General features: G+C 32.8%; 1 protein-coding gene across 8 annotated transcripts in view; it reads right to left on the bottom strand.

Moving 5' to 3' along the window:
• Positions 1 to 16,532, bottom strand: part of MIPOL1 (mirror-image polydactyly 1) — a 318,590-nt gene that overhangs the window by 31,615 nt on the left and 270,443 nt on the right. For 7 of the 8 annotated variants that reach the window (XM_045900733.3, XM_045900731.3, XM_064570967.1 and 4 more), the window contains one exon: positions 14,202 to 14,432. In XM_045900733.3, the coding sequence (XP_045756689.1) occupies positions 14,202 to 14,432 (231 nt within the window). Of the gene's footprint in view, positions 1 to 1,878; positions 1,976 to 14,201; positions 14,433 to 16,532 lie in introns of all 8 variants that reach the window. The other variant, XM_045900736.3, reaches the window with a different exon arrangement.

Genomic DNA, 16,532 nt, shown 5'->3' with positions numbered 1-16,532 from the left:
ATTTATTAGTTACAGAATATACTATGCATACTCATAAACTGGAAAAGTTAGCTCTGGGGCTAGTATCATATAACAGCAAGTTGTAGAATACTTCAGAGCAAAATTAGAGTGTTGGCATAGGAAAGATAAACGGTATAAGCTGGACCAGCAAAGACTAATATTAGCAAGTCCACTAACACAAGCAAATCAGGTCTTAGAGTTGTATACTTTACTCATGATGAGAAAAACATTTACTTAATTTTTAAAAGTATACAGTTAATTATTCTATAATGAATTAAATTTCCTTTTTTTGAAAAATGTTCTATTTGAAGATATGTAAAGAAATCAGTAACATTTATTTAGTATGCTGCAATACACACTTTTTCCAGCAAGCAATTCTTTTCTTTCAATAATTTATATCCTAATTTAACTAACTCAGGTAATTTATTGGACTTTTTATGTGTTGGGGGGTGGTTAACAAATAATGAAAGTATTTTAAAATACATTTTTTGAGAAAATAAATGTTTTTTAAGCAATATAAAGTGTGTTAAAATTGACAAGAGTAAAAAAGGTGTGCAAAACTATATAATGAAATTCTCTAAAGCATCACTTTTTCCTTTTGTAATTTAAAAATTCATAGGAGATCATGTAGTCAAAGGTGGTAATGTCTGTACTGAGTTCTATTTTTGAAGTCAAAATATAAAATCATTATTAAGCATTTTTGCCTTTTATGTTATTTTATTTTGCCTTTTAAAGTGGATTACTTTGATAACTTGTGAGTGCATATGAATGAGCAAGGTGGAGGGGTTAAGCAAAGATCAGCATAGCATGTTCATGACTTAATCCCTCAGTTGAGCATAGCTGGTCAACATGTTGTTTTGACTCTATTTTTTTTCCTCAGTTGTAAATTGTTCAATTTCCACCTGTAATGGACCTCTGAATACTTAGAGGAAGGAGAAAATACACTGATGCTGAAACACAAATTAATGTGGGGCATAAATCTGTAAATTTACCTCAAGATTCTCTTCACCAGCTCTCTAAATTGTGTTCCTTTGATCAAACTACTCACATCACCTTATTTAGTAGGTGTTACTTAAAGAAAACAAAGTTAAGAACAAAAAATATTGGAATGATAATTAAACTTAATTAGTCTTATATGGAAGTAAAGATCAAAATATCTGTAATGTGTTATTTGTGGAAATATTCCAGCAAATGGATGCTTCTATTATTTCCTTTTAAAGGCAGAATGTTAAGAATTCCAAATATCATCTCACAAGCAGTTATTTAATATTACTAAATTTTAATCTACTTTTTAATATGCATTTTGTCCTTAAACCAAACAATACACCATAATAAAACTTAATAAATTATGCTCTTTCTCACATGGTTGAAGTAAGTCAAATACCATGTGGTGTTACATATTATGAATATTAAAGATTGTACTTAAATAAAATTATAAATCAATGCAAATTAACTTCTTTTTCTTATATCAACCAAAAGGGATGCTCACAATTCTACTTAGAGAATATGTACTACTACCAAAGGGATTCAAGAGTCAAGAAAGGCTGGGAAACACTGCTGTAACACTGCTGAGTTTTTTCATCATTTTAAACCCAGAAAAGTTTCAATTAATGATGGAGGAAGCGAGTCACTGATATTCATACTGCCAAGTGAAACGCAGCAAGCTAGAATAACTGGTTAGTTTTATTAAGGTATCTTATTAAGATGGCTTATTAAGCTACTCACTATTGTTTTCATAGGGCTTTAAGCTGATACTAAACTTTAAAATGTAGGATTCTTTCCTTCCTAACTTTCATAAAAGTCATATATAATTAGCACTGAATGAAATTTTCTAATGTCAACATTTCAAATTTTGATTAACAGGGAATACAAACCAACCTTATTCAAGTTTAATTCAAAAGACTGGCAACATCCTTTGGGAGACTAGTGGAGATAATATTCAATGCACCTTCAAACTTCAGACTAAGCCAAGGGCCTACAAAGTAAAAGTAATATTCAACTTACTAAGCTAGCATCGTCACAGTAATATTCTCTACCTGATTTATGTTTGATTCATAAAAACCATACATTCTTAAATGGAAATAAACATTTTGGGTCTAGAATGCCATCAGGACCACCCTACTGTTGATAGATACGACGACTGATCTACACAGATGATCAAAATAAAGACAAAGCAACAATTGACAGAAGTGGTGCAGGTAATGAACATGACATAGGAAACAGAAAGTCAGACAATGGTAGATACTCTGGATAGTATACAATGAAAAACCTGGTGAAATCCCATAGGGTGGAAGAACCACAGCTGTTCAGCTCTATTATAGTACTATCATTTCTGAATATGAAACACCAGTCAGTAGAAATCATACAAGCTAGGGTAACTTAGTAAGTTTTCATTATTATTTTTTGAATAACGGTAAACCAGGAGTGTTTTCTTTTTTCCTCCAGCAGTGTCTTTTTCATCTTTTATAGAGTATTCAGGGCTAGAACTGGGGTGAGATGAATGGAGCACTCAATTCAGGTAAAAAATTTAAGGGGGTACAAAAAACCTCAGTAATCAAAATAAATAATAATGTCAATCAATATTTTTAAAAAATCAAAGTTAACACAAAAATTTCTTGATAAACAAAATATCAAAATTTAAATAAAGAAAGGATTAGTATCTACTCTAATACTGATAAAATTTGACCAAATTTGGTCAGTGGGAACCTTTCCATGCTGGCTTCTGTGTCCTTTCACACGACCCTGTTAGTCTTTGAGTACTTGCTTTCTGGTATGAAAAGATACTCTAGACTCACTGTACTTTCCCTTCTCCAGACCTAGGAGCTATCTCTTTCCCATCTACCTCCACAAATGCTAGTAATTCATTAGTTGTGGGTTTATCCTTCCTATCCCTTTTATGCCTATTTTTCACATAAAAGGTAGGATATTATAAGTACTTGATTTTTTTTTTTCAGTTAGGAATATGTCCTGAAATCACTCAATATCAGTTTATAGACCTTCCTTCTTTTTCTCTCTCTCTCTTTTTCACATTTGCATTGTATTCCACTATGTGAATATGTCATAGTTTATTCAACTACTCTCCTATTTGGATTGCTTCTGTTTGCTATTAAAAACAGTCATGGGGGTGCCTGGGTGGCTCAGTTGGTTAAACGTCTGCCTTCGGCTCAGGTCATGATCCAGGGTCCTGGGATCGGGTCCCGCATTGGGCTCCCTGCTCAGTGGTGAGCCTGCTTCTCCCTCTCCTCCCAGCTCATCTCACTCATGCTCTCTGTCGCTATCTTTGTCTCTCTCTCAAATAAATAAAACCTTTTTAAATAAATAAATAAAAACAATCCTGTAGGGGCGCTTGGATGGCTCAGTTGGTTGAGCCTCAACTATTGGTTTCAGCTCAGGTCGCAATCTCAGGGTCCTGGAATCGAGCCCTGCATCTGGCTCCTCACTCAGCACGGAGTCTGCTTGAGATTTTCTCTCCTTCTCTCTCTGCCCCACCCGCTCATAGTGTCTCTCTCTCTCTCACTCAAGTAATTAAATAAATCTTTAAAAAACAAACAAAAAACCAATCCTGTAATTCCTATGTTGCTTCATATTCATGGAGGTATATATTCAGGATGGATTCCTAGAAGCAATTTTCCTTAGTCAAAGTGTAAGTGCATGTGTAATTTTGTTAGATAATATAAAATTCTCCTCCACAGGCGTTTTACCATTTTGCATTCTTACCAGTAATGTATGAGAATCCATAGAATCCTTTTTACTTCCAGTTTCCAAGATCTTTGTGAAGAATCTCTTTTTCCAAAGTTACGTGGTGTTTATTTTATGTCTCTGAGGCTAAAATTTATCATTTTTCTCACTTACTATTTCTAGTTCCCAAAAGGTGATTATAATTTTTTATTTATGACATGTATTACAAGATACTCTTTAGTCAATGGCTTACATTTATAGAGCACATTATACTTTTCAAAATACTTCTATGCACATGCATCTTATTTGATCCTCACAGCCATGTTTTGAAGTATAGGGCAAGTATATCAGTTCTACCTTCCAGATGAGGACACTGAGAAGAAACACAATTTAATGACTTCTACATACTCAGTTAATGACAATCAAGGGTCCTGTTAGTTCACTGATATCTCTACTAGATACTAAGTTCCCTCCCCTTTAACATTTAATTCTAGTGCTTTAATTTATTATATATTGATGTCACTTATTAGATAAGAAGTAGTAGGCATACAGACTTACTAGTTATATTTACTTCACAAGTAGTAGAAATATGAAAGCTATTAATGAGTTATTGAAATTCGTATGTTAAGCTTATTTTGGATAGTAAAGCTTAATTTTGGGGGGGTTTAGCTCAAGAATTTTACAAACTATAAAGTGCTAATCACGTCTAATAACGTAATTTATTCTGGAAAAATATACCATATTTTAATTCAAAGTAAGATTCAGTTACGTAAGCAGTAACAAGTTAGAATACAGTGAATTAACTTTTCATATATAAACAATTATTAGGAATTTGTAAAATTGTAGAAAATCAAATACAAAGTAGCAAAAATGTACTTTCAAGACTGCATTAAAGTTCAAAGGCTTCCTTTGTACTAAACAATGTCTCTTAGCATCCTCTGAAAAGATAGGGAAAAAAGTTCTATTTCAAGTATAAAATATTTTGGCCTAAATTTTTAATTAGATTGATTCATCCTAGTAAATGATAATATATATATTTATCCTATCAAGTGAGCTTCAAGGAAAATTAAAGAATGACCTTAACAGACATTATAAATTGAGAATTCTCAAACAAAAGCAATGAAATCAGTAACTGAAATATAAACCCTGATTTTGGTCTCTTTTTCATAATGTAAACTCTTTTTCATGAAACACAATCTGTATGTTAAAGATGTCATTTATTTTTGAAGTTGAAAAATAACAAAAAGACTTTAGACCCACATATAAAAGGTACTCTTTTTATCCTTTTCTGAGACATTGACCTGTATACTCATTTAAAAATGAACACCACATCTTTACGTTATTAAATCTTTGTTTTGATCTATTAGTATTCACCAAAGTGCCATTTTATAAAACCTCACATTGAATAGACAAGGCTGGAGGTGACCATCTGCAGCTTTAGAGTCTGCGTTTGAATTGATGAAAAGAGCTTTGTGTTTTCATTGCCAAGTTTGATTCTTCCAGTCATTAGGCATTCCCCTCAGATCGCATCAATGAAGCCGTGCTCTCTTACACCCATGTGTTAAATTCTCTTCTCCTCATGGTTTCCTTTGCCAGCTCTACTCAAGAATGACTATTGGGTCTTAGCCACATTCTTCTCACAGCTGTGTTAAAAAAGAGCATCAGAAAGTCTTCCTAAAACCCATATGTGTATCTGGTCAGTTCTCTGTCTTAGGGTCACCTCACATTGTGGTGTGATTATACAGAGATTCATTCTTGTTCTTGAACTGTGCTACTCCCACCACTCTGGGAAAGATTAGGCCCTCCAGTCAGTAGTAGAGAACTTCTTGGAAGACTGATGTGAAATATACATAGCTCAGAAGGCAAATTAATTTAAGGAAGAAGATGTTTCAAGATTTTACCATTGTGTAGCTTGTCAAATGGCAAACGGTAACATAAAGAGAAATAATATATGCTTTCATATGCTTTTAGGATACTGCTATATGCAGCAAAAGAAGAAGTCAAATGATGATGATGTCCCAAGGACTATTAGTTTGAATGGTATAAATGTCAAAAAATTAAAAAATTAAAATTATTAAGTTTAGTAAGTTCCAAAATACTGTTCACTGTGTAATTTCTAGAGCCTTATTTTTCACGTTTAATCAGTCTTTATACAGAAACACCTGGCAAAGTAATCGATAGTAGTGGAACTCTTTTTTTCTTTATACTTAGGTTAAGAACTAAAGAAAAAAAAAACTACTTGTTGAGTTGCCTAAGAATATATAACAGTATGAAGAAGAAAGAAGATCACTCCAGGTGCTACTACATACTATATTGTTATAGGATGATATTTTTCTTTTTAACTATAAATGATCAAGAATGAAGTTTATGTATGGACAATGTTTATGATTTTACTGCCAGCTAAAGCTACACTGAAATAAGCAAAAGATTCTTTCTTTCTTTTTTTTTAAATAGGCTTCACACCCACTGTGGAGCCCAACATGGCACCTGAATTCACGACCCTGAGATCAAGACCTGAGCTGAGATCAAGAGTCGGACTCTTAACTGACCGAGACACCCAGGTGCCCTGAAAGATTCTTTTATTCTGTATTTTTCGAGGGCTAAATGTGCACATGGGCAAATTCCTGACTTAGTGGGGAGAAATAATTAAACGTGGAATGTTACAATCCAAGTAAAATTGGTATCTCTACTTATTCTTGGGTAGATTTAGTTTTTTTCTAATTACATTTTGGTAAAAAGCTGTACCTAGTAGGGAAGTATATATCAAATTTTAGATGAGTATACTGAGGAGTTATTAAAAGAAAACCGGACCTCGATTTATATAAAAATGTAGACCTTTCTATACTAATAGATAAATACATCATATATATTAAATTTTCTATGTGTTTAAGAACAGGGAAAGCAAAGGAGGAAGTTCTGAGTGAGCTGGCAAGCATAATGAGGCTAAGCAACATCCAAGCAGGAATAAGGAAAATTTCTTAAAATCAAATTTTTACAATAGCTTCCTTTTCCCTTTATTACTACAAAAGTTTTCTAAAGTACACTGGTTGTTAGTGCTATTAAGTAAGAAAGTTAAAATCACTTTATATATCTTGTTTTTTATAATTTCTAAAACTATCCTCAGGTAAGATGGATGAATGAGTTCTCCTGTCTTCACAGAAGTACCCGGGAGCTCTGTAGCCTGTCAAGGGTTAAACAGTAAGAAGGCCTTACCTGGAGCTTGGATAGAACCAAGGAAAAGGATGCTTGTCTGAGCATATGGCCACTCTAAGGAACTTACATTTCATATAAATGTGTGAAAATCACATTTGAATGTTTCTGGAGCATAAGAACTCATGTGTTTTTTTTTAAACCTGTCAAGTTCTGGTTAAAAAGTATATATGATCATTATTAAGTGGATCCTATAATTCCCCTAAAATAACAGGGACATTATCTCTTTTAATTACTGTAATATTAGGACTAATGAAAAACAACAAAAATTCCTGCATTTTATTTGGTCTTAAACTGAAACAGCATGGATCTCTCCCATATTTTACTTTTTTGTTCTTTTTCTCTCATTCCTTTCCATTGTACTCATTTGAAACATGTTTTATCTATCTTAGTAGGCAGAAATTTATATTAGCCCAACTCTAGATCACCTATTTGAAGATAGGTTCTGAAGTGAAGAAGCAGATCAAATGTAAGCAGCTGTGTTGTAATTTAACTTTTTAGTCCCTACTTTCATGCTCTTTAGGATTCATTCCATAAAGTTAACTATACAAGGAAACTTATCAGAGAAAGTGCAGATTCTTAGGTTTAGACAATTTCTTTTCTTCTTTAGCCTGCATCCTTTACTTTCCACTTCATTAGAATTTCTCAAGTTTTGGGTTAGGCTTCAATTTCAATAATCCTACATTAATCCTTCCCTAGTAGAGAGGAATGCCATAGAAATTAACACTATGTTTCTTTTCTGTGTCAAAGTGAGCCATTCCCTGAAGATAAAGGTGTAAGCCCAACTCTCTAGTTTTTATAAAGAGATTAATATAATTCATATCTATCAAATGTGATAGGTATCTCTGTGTATATATACATATATTTACATATATATATAAATAATAAAAGTAGCTCTAAAGAAATCTTTATGTACTCAGTGGATGAGAAAGGTGATCCACTATACAAATATATAATGGAATTAAATTTTTTATAAAATACATACTTATTTGATAGTGAATAAGAAGACTTGTATTTCATAAGTTAAATATGTATTTAATTTAAAAACATGTGTTATGATTTACAAATCCAGAATATTAAATTCTTAAAAAGCATATCATGTGCTCAAGAATAAAAATTAAGCATGTTAGATGCTGTACATCTTACAATGATTGCTTAGGAGTCATCTGAATCCATCTTCCACATATATATGACAATATCTAATTGGATCTAGATTTGGAAGGTGCCTTCCAGAGCTGATTGGGAAGTTTACTCATACATAAACTATCACAAATAAATTATTTGACTCATTATGTGTTGAGGTATGTATTATTATTTCACAGAGCTTTTAAATCTCAAACACAGAATAAATTTTGAAGAGCAATTTCCAGAATTTTTAAATCCTCCCATTTATTAATAATGCTAATAAATAAAGATCAATTTTCAACTTTATATTAAATAATGATTTAAACCTTATGCTGAGTTGAGAATTTATGAAACTTGTTCTTTGATTCAATCAACATTCATAAAGTGCTCAGACATGTGTACCATTGCCTTGCTACTTATAGTCCAACCAAGAATTTATTTAAAAAAAAAAAAATCACAGGTAAAATTGGCAAGAAGCAGAATAATTTTAGTGAAAAGACAATATAATTATAACACCTTTCGTATTAAACTATGTAAGGATATTTTACCACAATTAGTTTTCATTATGGTTAAAATCAGATTCTGGAGCCAGCAACAAAACTAAAAAGTTTAGTGATGTCTTTTGATGAAAAGAAGGCAGGTTTTTTGTTTTTGTTTTTTCTAACCAAGAAACTGTGGAAATGTTCTGTTCCCCTTCCCAGCACTCAGAGTCATCTACCCTGTTTTATAATTCAACCTGCAAACAGATTAAGCAGCTGAGTTTGTGGAAAGTATGTTTGCTCTACGCTAAGAACCCTTGTGTGACACTATGGTGATTCCCCTGACACCTCGAAGGGAACTACAGACAGTCCTTACTCATCAGCAGAGAAACCAGGCTGAGAATTCACAATTTCTTTGTAACCTCAACTTCTTCATAGAAATCAGTATTTGATCAAGAGGCAGGAAAGACTTTTTGTTAGCTTACATGTCCTTCTTTTTTTCTCAGGATGCTCAGGATGCCCTATATTTCAAAAGGAAATGTTTTATGCTGAACTTTGATATTTTAATTATGCAATTAGAAATTAGAACACATGTAAATTTTAAGTAACTTATTTTTTTTAAAGTATGAAAAGAAAGAAAGTTTTAGATAGTGATACATTCTTTCTTGAAAACATGTTTAAAAGTTTAGAATTTTTGTCCTGTATCTTTTTGTCTGATCTACTTATTATACAGTTATGGTTTATGAGGGATTTGAATCATATCAGTGTAAATCTGGCCCATAGTAAAGATGATTATGTGACAAAAGTTACTTTACTGTAAAATCTGGAAGCTTCTGAGATCTTCTAACCTTATAAGCCTGGTTGTAAATACTTTTAAGTAATTATGTGTAGCTCAGGTATGTTAAGTATAGTCAAATATGTTTTTAAGATCCTTCAGAAAACTGTTGTTCTGGGCCACAAGAACCATATCTATAGATAGAAAGATGGGAAATAAAATATAGCATAAAGAACAACAGAGTTTTAAATCTCTTGTGATGATAAAAATATCACTTAATGGATTTGTGTGTCAGTTTTCTCTTTAATAAACAAGGATTATGGATGGTCCTTGGCAGAATCATTAAGAGAAGTTTCTCTTATAAAGTTCCTAAGCTCTTAACCTGCTCTTTGGTTCCCTCTACTTCCACATAGCTCACCAAAACTAAGTGCATCCAGGGTCAGCCAAAAAGCAACCTAAAACCTAAATGGCAATGTGTTCTCCTTCCACAAACATACACATTTTTAAAAGAGAAGTACCTCAACCTTGCTTAACCCAAGGGAATGGATTTCCACTGGTGAAATTTTAGGCTTTATGACGCCTGGGCCAAGAAGCAATTTTTGGACAATGAGGTCTGGCATTCTTTATACTTTCCCCTATCAGTGTTTCTGCTTATACATATTGGCTAGCTTATGGATGGTAATTCTGCACCACTTTCCTCTTCAGGAATACTCCTATATTTAAAAAATTTTAAGAAATTCATTTGACTCTAAAATAAAATAAAATAAAATAAAATAAAATAAAATAAAATATAAATTTAAAATTATTAGAAATAGTATATACTCTCTCTCCACTATTACTGAAGATTTCAGATCTTTTCAGTGTAATTAAACGTGATGGAAGCTGGTGCATAGGACAAGGGTGAAAAGCCCACTAGAAAGTCAGATACTATAGGAGTGGTGGTGCCAGTGAGGGAGGAAGGAAGGACTAGCCACAAAAGTCATACTTTTCTATGAAACTCTCCTACTAAAATTGGGTACTGGGTTGGGATAAAAATTTTTTATCTAGGGCCTAAAGTAGATGAGAGCACATTTGAAATTTTCCTGTATATTCCTGACCTGACCTGCTTTTACTTTATTCTGTCATCCCATTAACCTATTAAGTTGCTCTAGTTCATTTGTTCATGTTTACAGAGTACCTACTTTACAGCAGGCATCTATGTGACTATTTGGAGGAGATGTGGATACAAAGATGAAGAGAACACCATCCATGTCTTGGAAATGCTCAGTGATGGGTAATTTTGCAGGGAGTGAAGCAGATAGGAAACAGATAAACAAAGCAATTGTAACACCTAGATGATTAAGACTTCTAACAAAGATAAGGGACTAAGTGCTATGAAAAAAATAAAAAAATAAAGAAACATCACAGAGGTAATGTTAAGACTGGACTTTAAGGAGTAACAAATATTTGGCTAGGTACTAGAAGGGAGGAATATGCTTTAAGAAGAAGAAATAGCTTGTCTAGTAGAGATACTGTGGTTGGGTCGTGGAGGAAATGATACCAGAAAATGGGAGAAGGCCAGAAAGGTGAAAGGCCTCATCTACCCTGCTAAGTCGTTTATGCTATAGTGTGTAGGGGATGAAGGGCCCCTGAAAGATTTTAAATAGGGAAGTAATATAACCTGATTTCAGTTGTAGAAAAATTAACTCTAGTGGCAGCGACACACTTGACACACTTGAGACACTTGAGAGCTAGAGGCAGATAAACTAGTTTTATGATTATTTCAATAGTCTCCATGGAGGATGATGAGGGCCTGAAATAATGCAATTAACAAGGGAGGATGGAATAGAGGGAATCAGATGATAGGCAGTACAGAAAACAGAGACTGACAGCAAAGCGAATGTGAAAAGTAAGAAAGAGTGAGGGAATAAGGATGGTGCTGAAACTGCTGAAGACCATTACTGAGACAGGAGACACAGGAAAATGGTGAAGGCTTTATTTTCAGGGGAGGAATTTTTAACAAACATACTATGAAAACACAGAGAAGAGAGTGATATTTAACTTTCCGGAAAGTTGAAGAAGACTTTGTAGAGAAGAGATACTTGAACTAGTCTTGCTAGTTTGATGAGTATGATTATACTAATAATATAATTTATAACATGCTGATAATAAAATAACTGGCACTGAACTAGGTATCTTACATGGTATCCAGTTTATTACTCATATCAAACATGCCTGTGAAAGCAGTAATACTGTCTGAATTTTTCAACTGAGGAACTTTTGCTTCCAGAGGTTAAGTAATTTGCCCCAAATCTCACAGGTAGTAAGTAGGAAAGCAGGGATTGAAATACACGTCTGTCTGACTTGACTACAAAGCCTGCCTCCATCCTCTCTGCTGCACTGAATCTCATAGGATGAGTAAGTTTTTCATGGGGGAAAAGGGTAAAAGGCTCCAACCAGAGGAACCCACATATGTAAAGGTATTTAGTCTTGAAAAGATAGAGCCCTTCTGAAGAATGGGATATTACAGTGTGGAGTGAAATGGCAAGAGAAGAAGGGACGATGCAACACGCATTGTTCTAAAGGCATTACATGTTTATCTCATCTAATTCTTACAACATTATGAGGTGGGAGTATTATTATCCATATGTTATTATCTGCATTTGCACAGTGTTTTAAAATAAAATAAAATGTACAAGTTCACATACCTATGCATTTTGAATCCAGATCCTGAGCTTTTAAACCACTATGCTATATTACTGAAGATATGGGAGCATCTTTACTTATTGTTTACCATGATCATATGTTAATTTTATAATAAAAATATAATTAAAAATGGGCCACTGATTAATAGTTAGGAAATTACTGGTAATCTTAAAAAGAACAATTTCAGTATAAAAGGTAGCCAGAGTGTACTGAATAGCACAGGAATAAATGGAATTGAAAAATTAGATACTGAATATAGATCAGTTATTCAAGAAATTTCATTGTGAAAGGAAAAGGGGAAATGTGTACCTTTTTAGTTCACATTGTAATTACTGCCTGGAATACTGACATATTTACAAAGGACCTTCAAAAATAATTGCTAATAACAGTAATTTCAGATGATATGGAGAATATAATACCAGCTAACAAAGTCTTTTAAGTTGGTTTCCTGGAAGGTTTTCCTCTTAAATGCAATAAAATAGGTTGATGCCCACATTAACTGCAGTGAAGGTACACTGCCCAACTGAGGGCAATTAAAAATATAGCGGATTGAATATGAACAGGAAAGCCTCATCATATTTCATCTAGGGCTTATTGCTGGAAATCAGAATAAAAGATTCAACATTTAAATTTAACATTTAAATGACATAACTGTTTCACTTAAACTCTGTCCAATGCTTGGTGTCATTCCATTAAAACCTTTTGATCTGTCCATGGTTAAATGTGAAGAATAAGACAAGATAGTAGTTTTTCAAACGCTAAACTTATTCAACTTAAAGCATTACCTGAGATGATATTTCTACTTCAATACTGATATATTTCTGTATCAATACAAAGTTTTTTTTTAGATTATTTTTTACAAAATAATAATAATAGTTGATGAGATCTAAAAAATAAAAGGTTGACAACATTTCCAAAGATTTTATGGAAATTTAATTGGTCTCTGGGAAACACTGTTTTAGGGAATTTTAGTCATGTATATAAAATTAAAGAATTACATGTAAAGAAAACTTTGATATTTGTAATTATTTGTAGACTTTAAGCAAATACAGCTAACATATCCTGACTGTCAAAAGTTACTGATTTGTAATTTACAATGAAATGAGATCCACCTATGTATCTTAGTGTTTTTAGAATGTTAATGTACATTGTGAATAACTGGATATAGTTTCTGACTGAACATAAACCTAATCTTTAAACCTACAAAAAACAGAATACTTACCATAAATCATAAATCATAAACTTTAAGGTACCTTGATTATGTAAAGATTTTAATATGCATAATTCCTAATCTGTTTTAAAATGGTTCTTAACTACAGATTTACCTGACCTTGGGCTACCATTCAAAACATAATTTCAGGGATATTGGGGAAATGGTTGAGATGATTTATTTTCAAATAAAAAGTAGTATGAAGTAAGAAACTTTGAAGTTAGCACTACTTCATACTGTGAGACTGAAAAAAATTAAGGAAAAAGATATGTCTTAGGAATTGAAGGCAATTAAGTGTGTGAATGACAAAATGCTGTTAACAATACATAAAGATAGGATCAGTTAAAATGACAAGTTCCATTCCATTAAAGCTGCCTTAGGAAATTCTGCTACAGTGTTCAAGTCCCTTAAATTAACAAGTGACTTCTTCGTATGATATGTCCTATGTTAACATTTTGCTAGCTATCGTAAGGACTGATTGATTTTGTAGCTTTATTTAAAATATAACAATTATGCAAAGATCATCGAAAATAAACAAATGTAATTATACACCGTGAAAAGCTGTCCTGAATACTTCAGAAGAACAACACAAGAAAATTAATTCCACTGTAACTATTCTATGTGCCTAGAGGTCTCAGATTACAAAATCACAGAAGATCTCAACTCAAGCAGGATTATTACGAAGCTAAATGAGTAAAGTTGATTACTTGACTGCCTCATCCCCTTGCCAATAACTTTACCTATTACCTATGAAAGGATTTTAATAGTATGGCCTCCAGGAACTAATGAAGATCAGTTATTAAATAAAAGTGGTTTGCCCTCAATAGTAACCATGATTCCCAAGTGAATGCCTTTTTGACCCCAACTATGGGTATGATAGGCAATCTAAAAAATAAAAAAGTTCATTTGGCTCAATCTACTTTTGTCTCAAACCATTAACAGCATGACTAATAGATAATCTATTATTTAGTTACCAAAAAAGTGTTCTTGTTTTGTTTTTTTTCATGCTTTTGAAATCATGCAAGATCATTTTACTTACTTCTGCACTTTGTCATTGGCCGCTTGGGAGGCCTCCATGGCATGCTGAAGCTCTAATTCCATGTTTGCTCGATCTGTCAGAGCTTGCTGCAGTTGGGTAGACAGTTCCTCATTCTGTTGTTGAGTGATGGAAACAATGTTCTCTCTATTTTTTAAAGCTTCTTCATAAGTACTAAGGGTATGGTTAAACTGATCCTTCAGATTTTCTTCTTGGGATAAAGATTTGTGTAAACTGAGAAAAACATAAAAATAAATAATTGAAACATAAATATGTAGTCTTCCTGACCAATAATCTATTTAACAAAAATCTCCATAAGAAATAACCATTTCTAAAAATCAATTAAGACATACTTAAATGGGTAAACAAAAATAATTTTTATATCACAATATTATTCTTGATAATTATTCTACTTCTCTGCTTCTAGGCTGAAAGCTACCCAGACAAACGATTATTGATGTTACCAAAGCATACAAGAAGATGCTGCAAGATGTTAATATAATTACATCAGTATAAATATTACATTCAATTTTCTTTAAAAGGAATAGCGGAGAATTGGAAAATAAAGCATCTCTAGGTAAATAAAAGAATATAATAAGCTAACTGCAGAGAAGTGAGAAGTAAAGAGAACGGGCATCCGTTTAGTAGATTCAGGGTTTCTTCAGCTGAGCACTTAATGAGAATGAGTAAGGGCTGTACAAATAACTGATCAGCCCATACACAGATATAAATGAAGTTAAAATCACTAGTCCGACTGCACAGAAATAATATGTATTCAGATCTTTTCTTTTTGTTAATGAATCTCATGCCAAATATATCCACTCATTAAGTCATACAGAGAAATAGCATATAAATTAAGACCAAATGAATGCAGAAGAAAATGCAGACAAATAGAACCCTAAAATGCTAAAGGTCAAATCTTTGATATGTCATTACACCTACCACCTGAGGTTATTTTGAAATGGCACCAAGCACCTCACTCAATTAAATAAAGACATTTTGAAAATATAAATATTTAATAAGGGAAATTTAAAATCCACACAGGAGATGTTCTTTTTTTATTAAATAAAATCATTTCAGTATATGCATACAAAAGAAATGTCAATGGGAGACCTGTAAGTAAAACAACCTAACTATATAATACAGATTAATGATGTGAAAGAAAGTAATATAATTCTGAAAGCTTCAAAAAGCTAGTCAGGGAACTTTAGCACTGGCCGAATATCTAGTCTGATACTTTATTTAAAACTGTTTAAACCAAAGTAATTATACATTTCTTCTTTTTGTTTAAGTAACCTATAGATCTCTCCAGTGTGCTCACTTTGTAGAAGGTGTCACACAGAAATAAGAAGGACATGAAACAGGGATAGTCAGCATACCAAAAGAAATCATTTCAAGATTCAAATTAGTTCTTAAGAAGAAAGACTGCTACTAAACTGTGGTCAATTGATTACTACATAAAAATAAGAATGGTGTTTAGTGCCGTATTTGTAGAGTGCAAAGAAGTATCCTTCTTTATGGTTTTCATCTTGTTGTTTATCTAACCCTTCTTTCATTTTTAGTTCTTTCTACCAATCCATACGCCTAAAGGCTCCCATCTCCTGCCCATTTTCCTATTCTATGTTCTTTCACGCTTTCTGATTCCTCTTATTCCATGTTCGTTTCCTTCAATCCACCCTCTTTGGCTACTTGAAAGATCCAAGAAAGAAAGAAATGAAAAACAAAACAAAAAACCTTTAAAAAGACAAGACTCTTTATTTTCTTTACACTTAAAAGGTTATTACTTACATTTTAATTGTTAATTACATTTTAAATTACACAGAGTGCACAAATCCAAAGTATTCAGCTTGACAAAATGTAAAGAAAACATGTAATAAATGCAGAAGATTCCCCTCTGTTCCCTTCCAGTTAATTCCCCTTTCCCAAAGTAATCACTTATTCAACCTCTATTAAGATAAGTATTGTCTGGGGGCGCCTGGGTGGCTCAGTCGGTAAGTGTCTGCCTTCGCTCAGGTCATGATCCCAGCATCCTGGGATCAAGCTCCGCATTGGGCTCTCCACTCTGCAGGAAGCTTGCTTCTCCCTCTCCCACTCCCCCTGCTTGTGTTTCCTCTCTCGCTGTGTCTCTCTTTGTCAAATAAGTAAATAAAATCTTTAAAAAAAAAGATCAGTATTGTCTGTTTTTGAACTTTTGGTCTGGCATATTTTACTTAAAGGCTTATGAGATTCGTCCTACTGTTGCATGCAGTTCACTGTTTTTTATTGCTATCAAGTATTCTGTTATATAAATATACCACAATTTATTTAATCATTCCACTATTGTTGCTATTAATA

This window comes from Mirounga angustirostris, unplaced genomic scaffold (genome assembly GCF_029215605.1).
Source record: "Mirounga angustirostris isolate CCGP_5_RB_7025 unplaced genomic scaffold, mMirAng1.0.hap1 SCAF_9, whole genome shotgun sequence".
NCBI classification, from domain to species: Eukaryota; Metazoa; Chordata; class Mammalia; order Carnivora; family Phocidae; genus Mirounga; species Mirounga angustirostris.
Note: the sequence above shows the minus strand (reverse complement) of the source record. Positions and strands in the feature narration are given on the sequence as shown.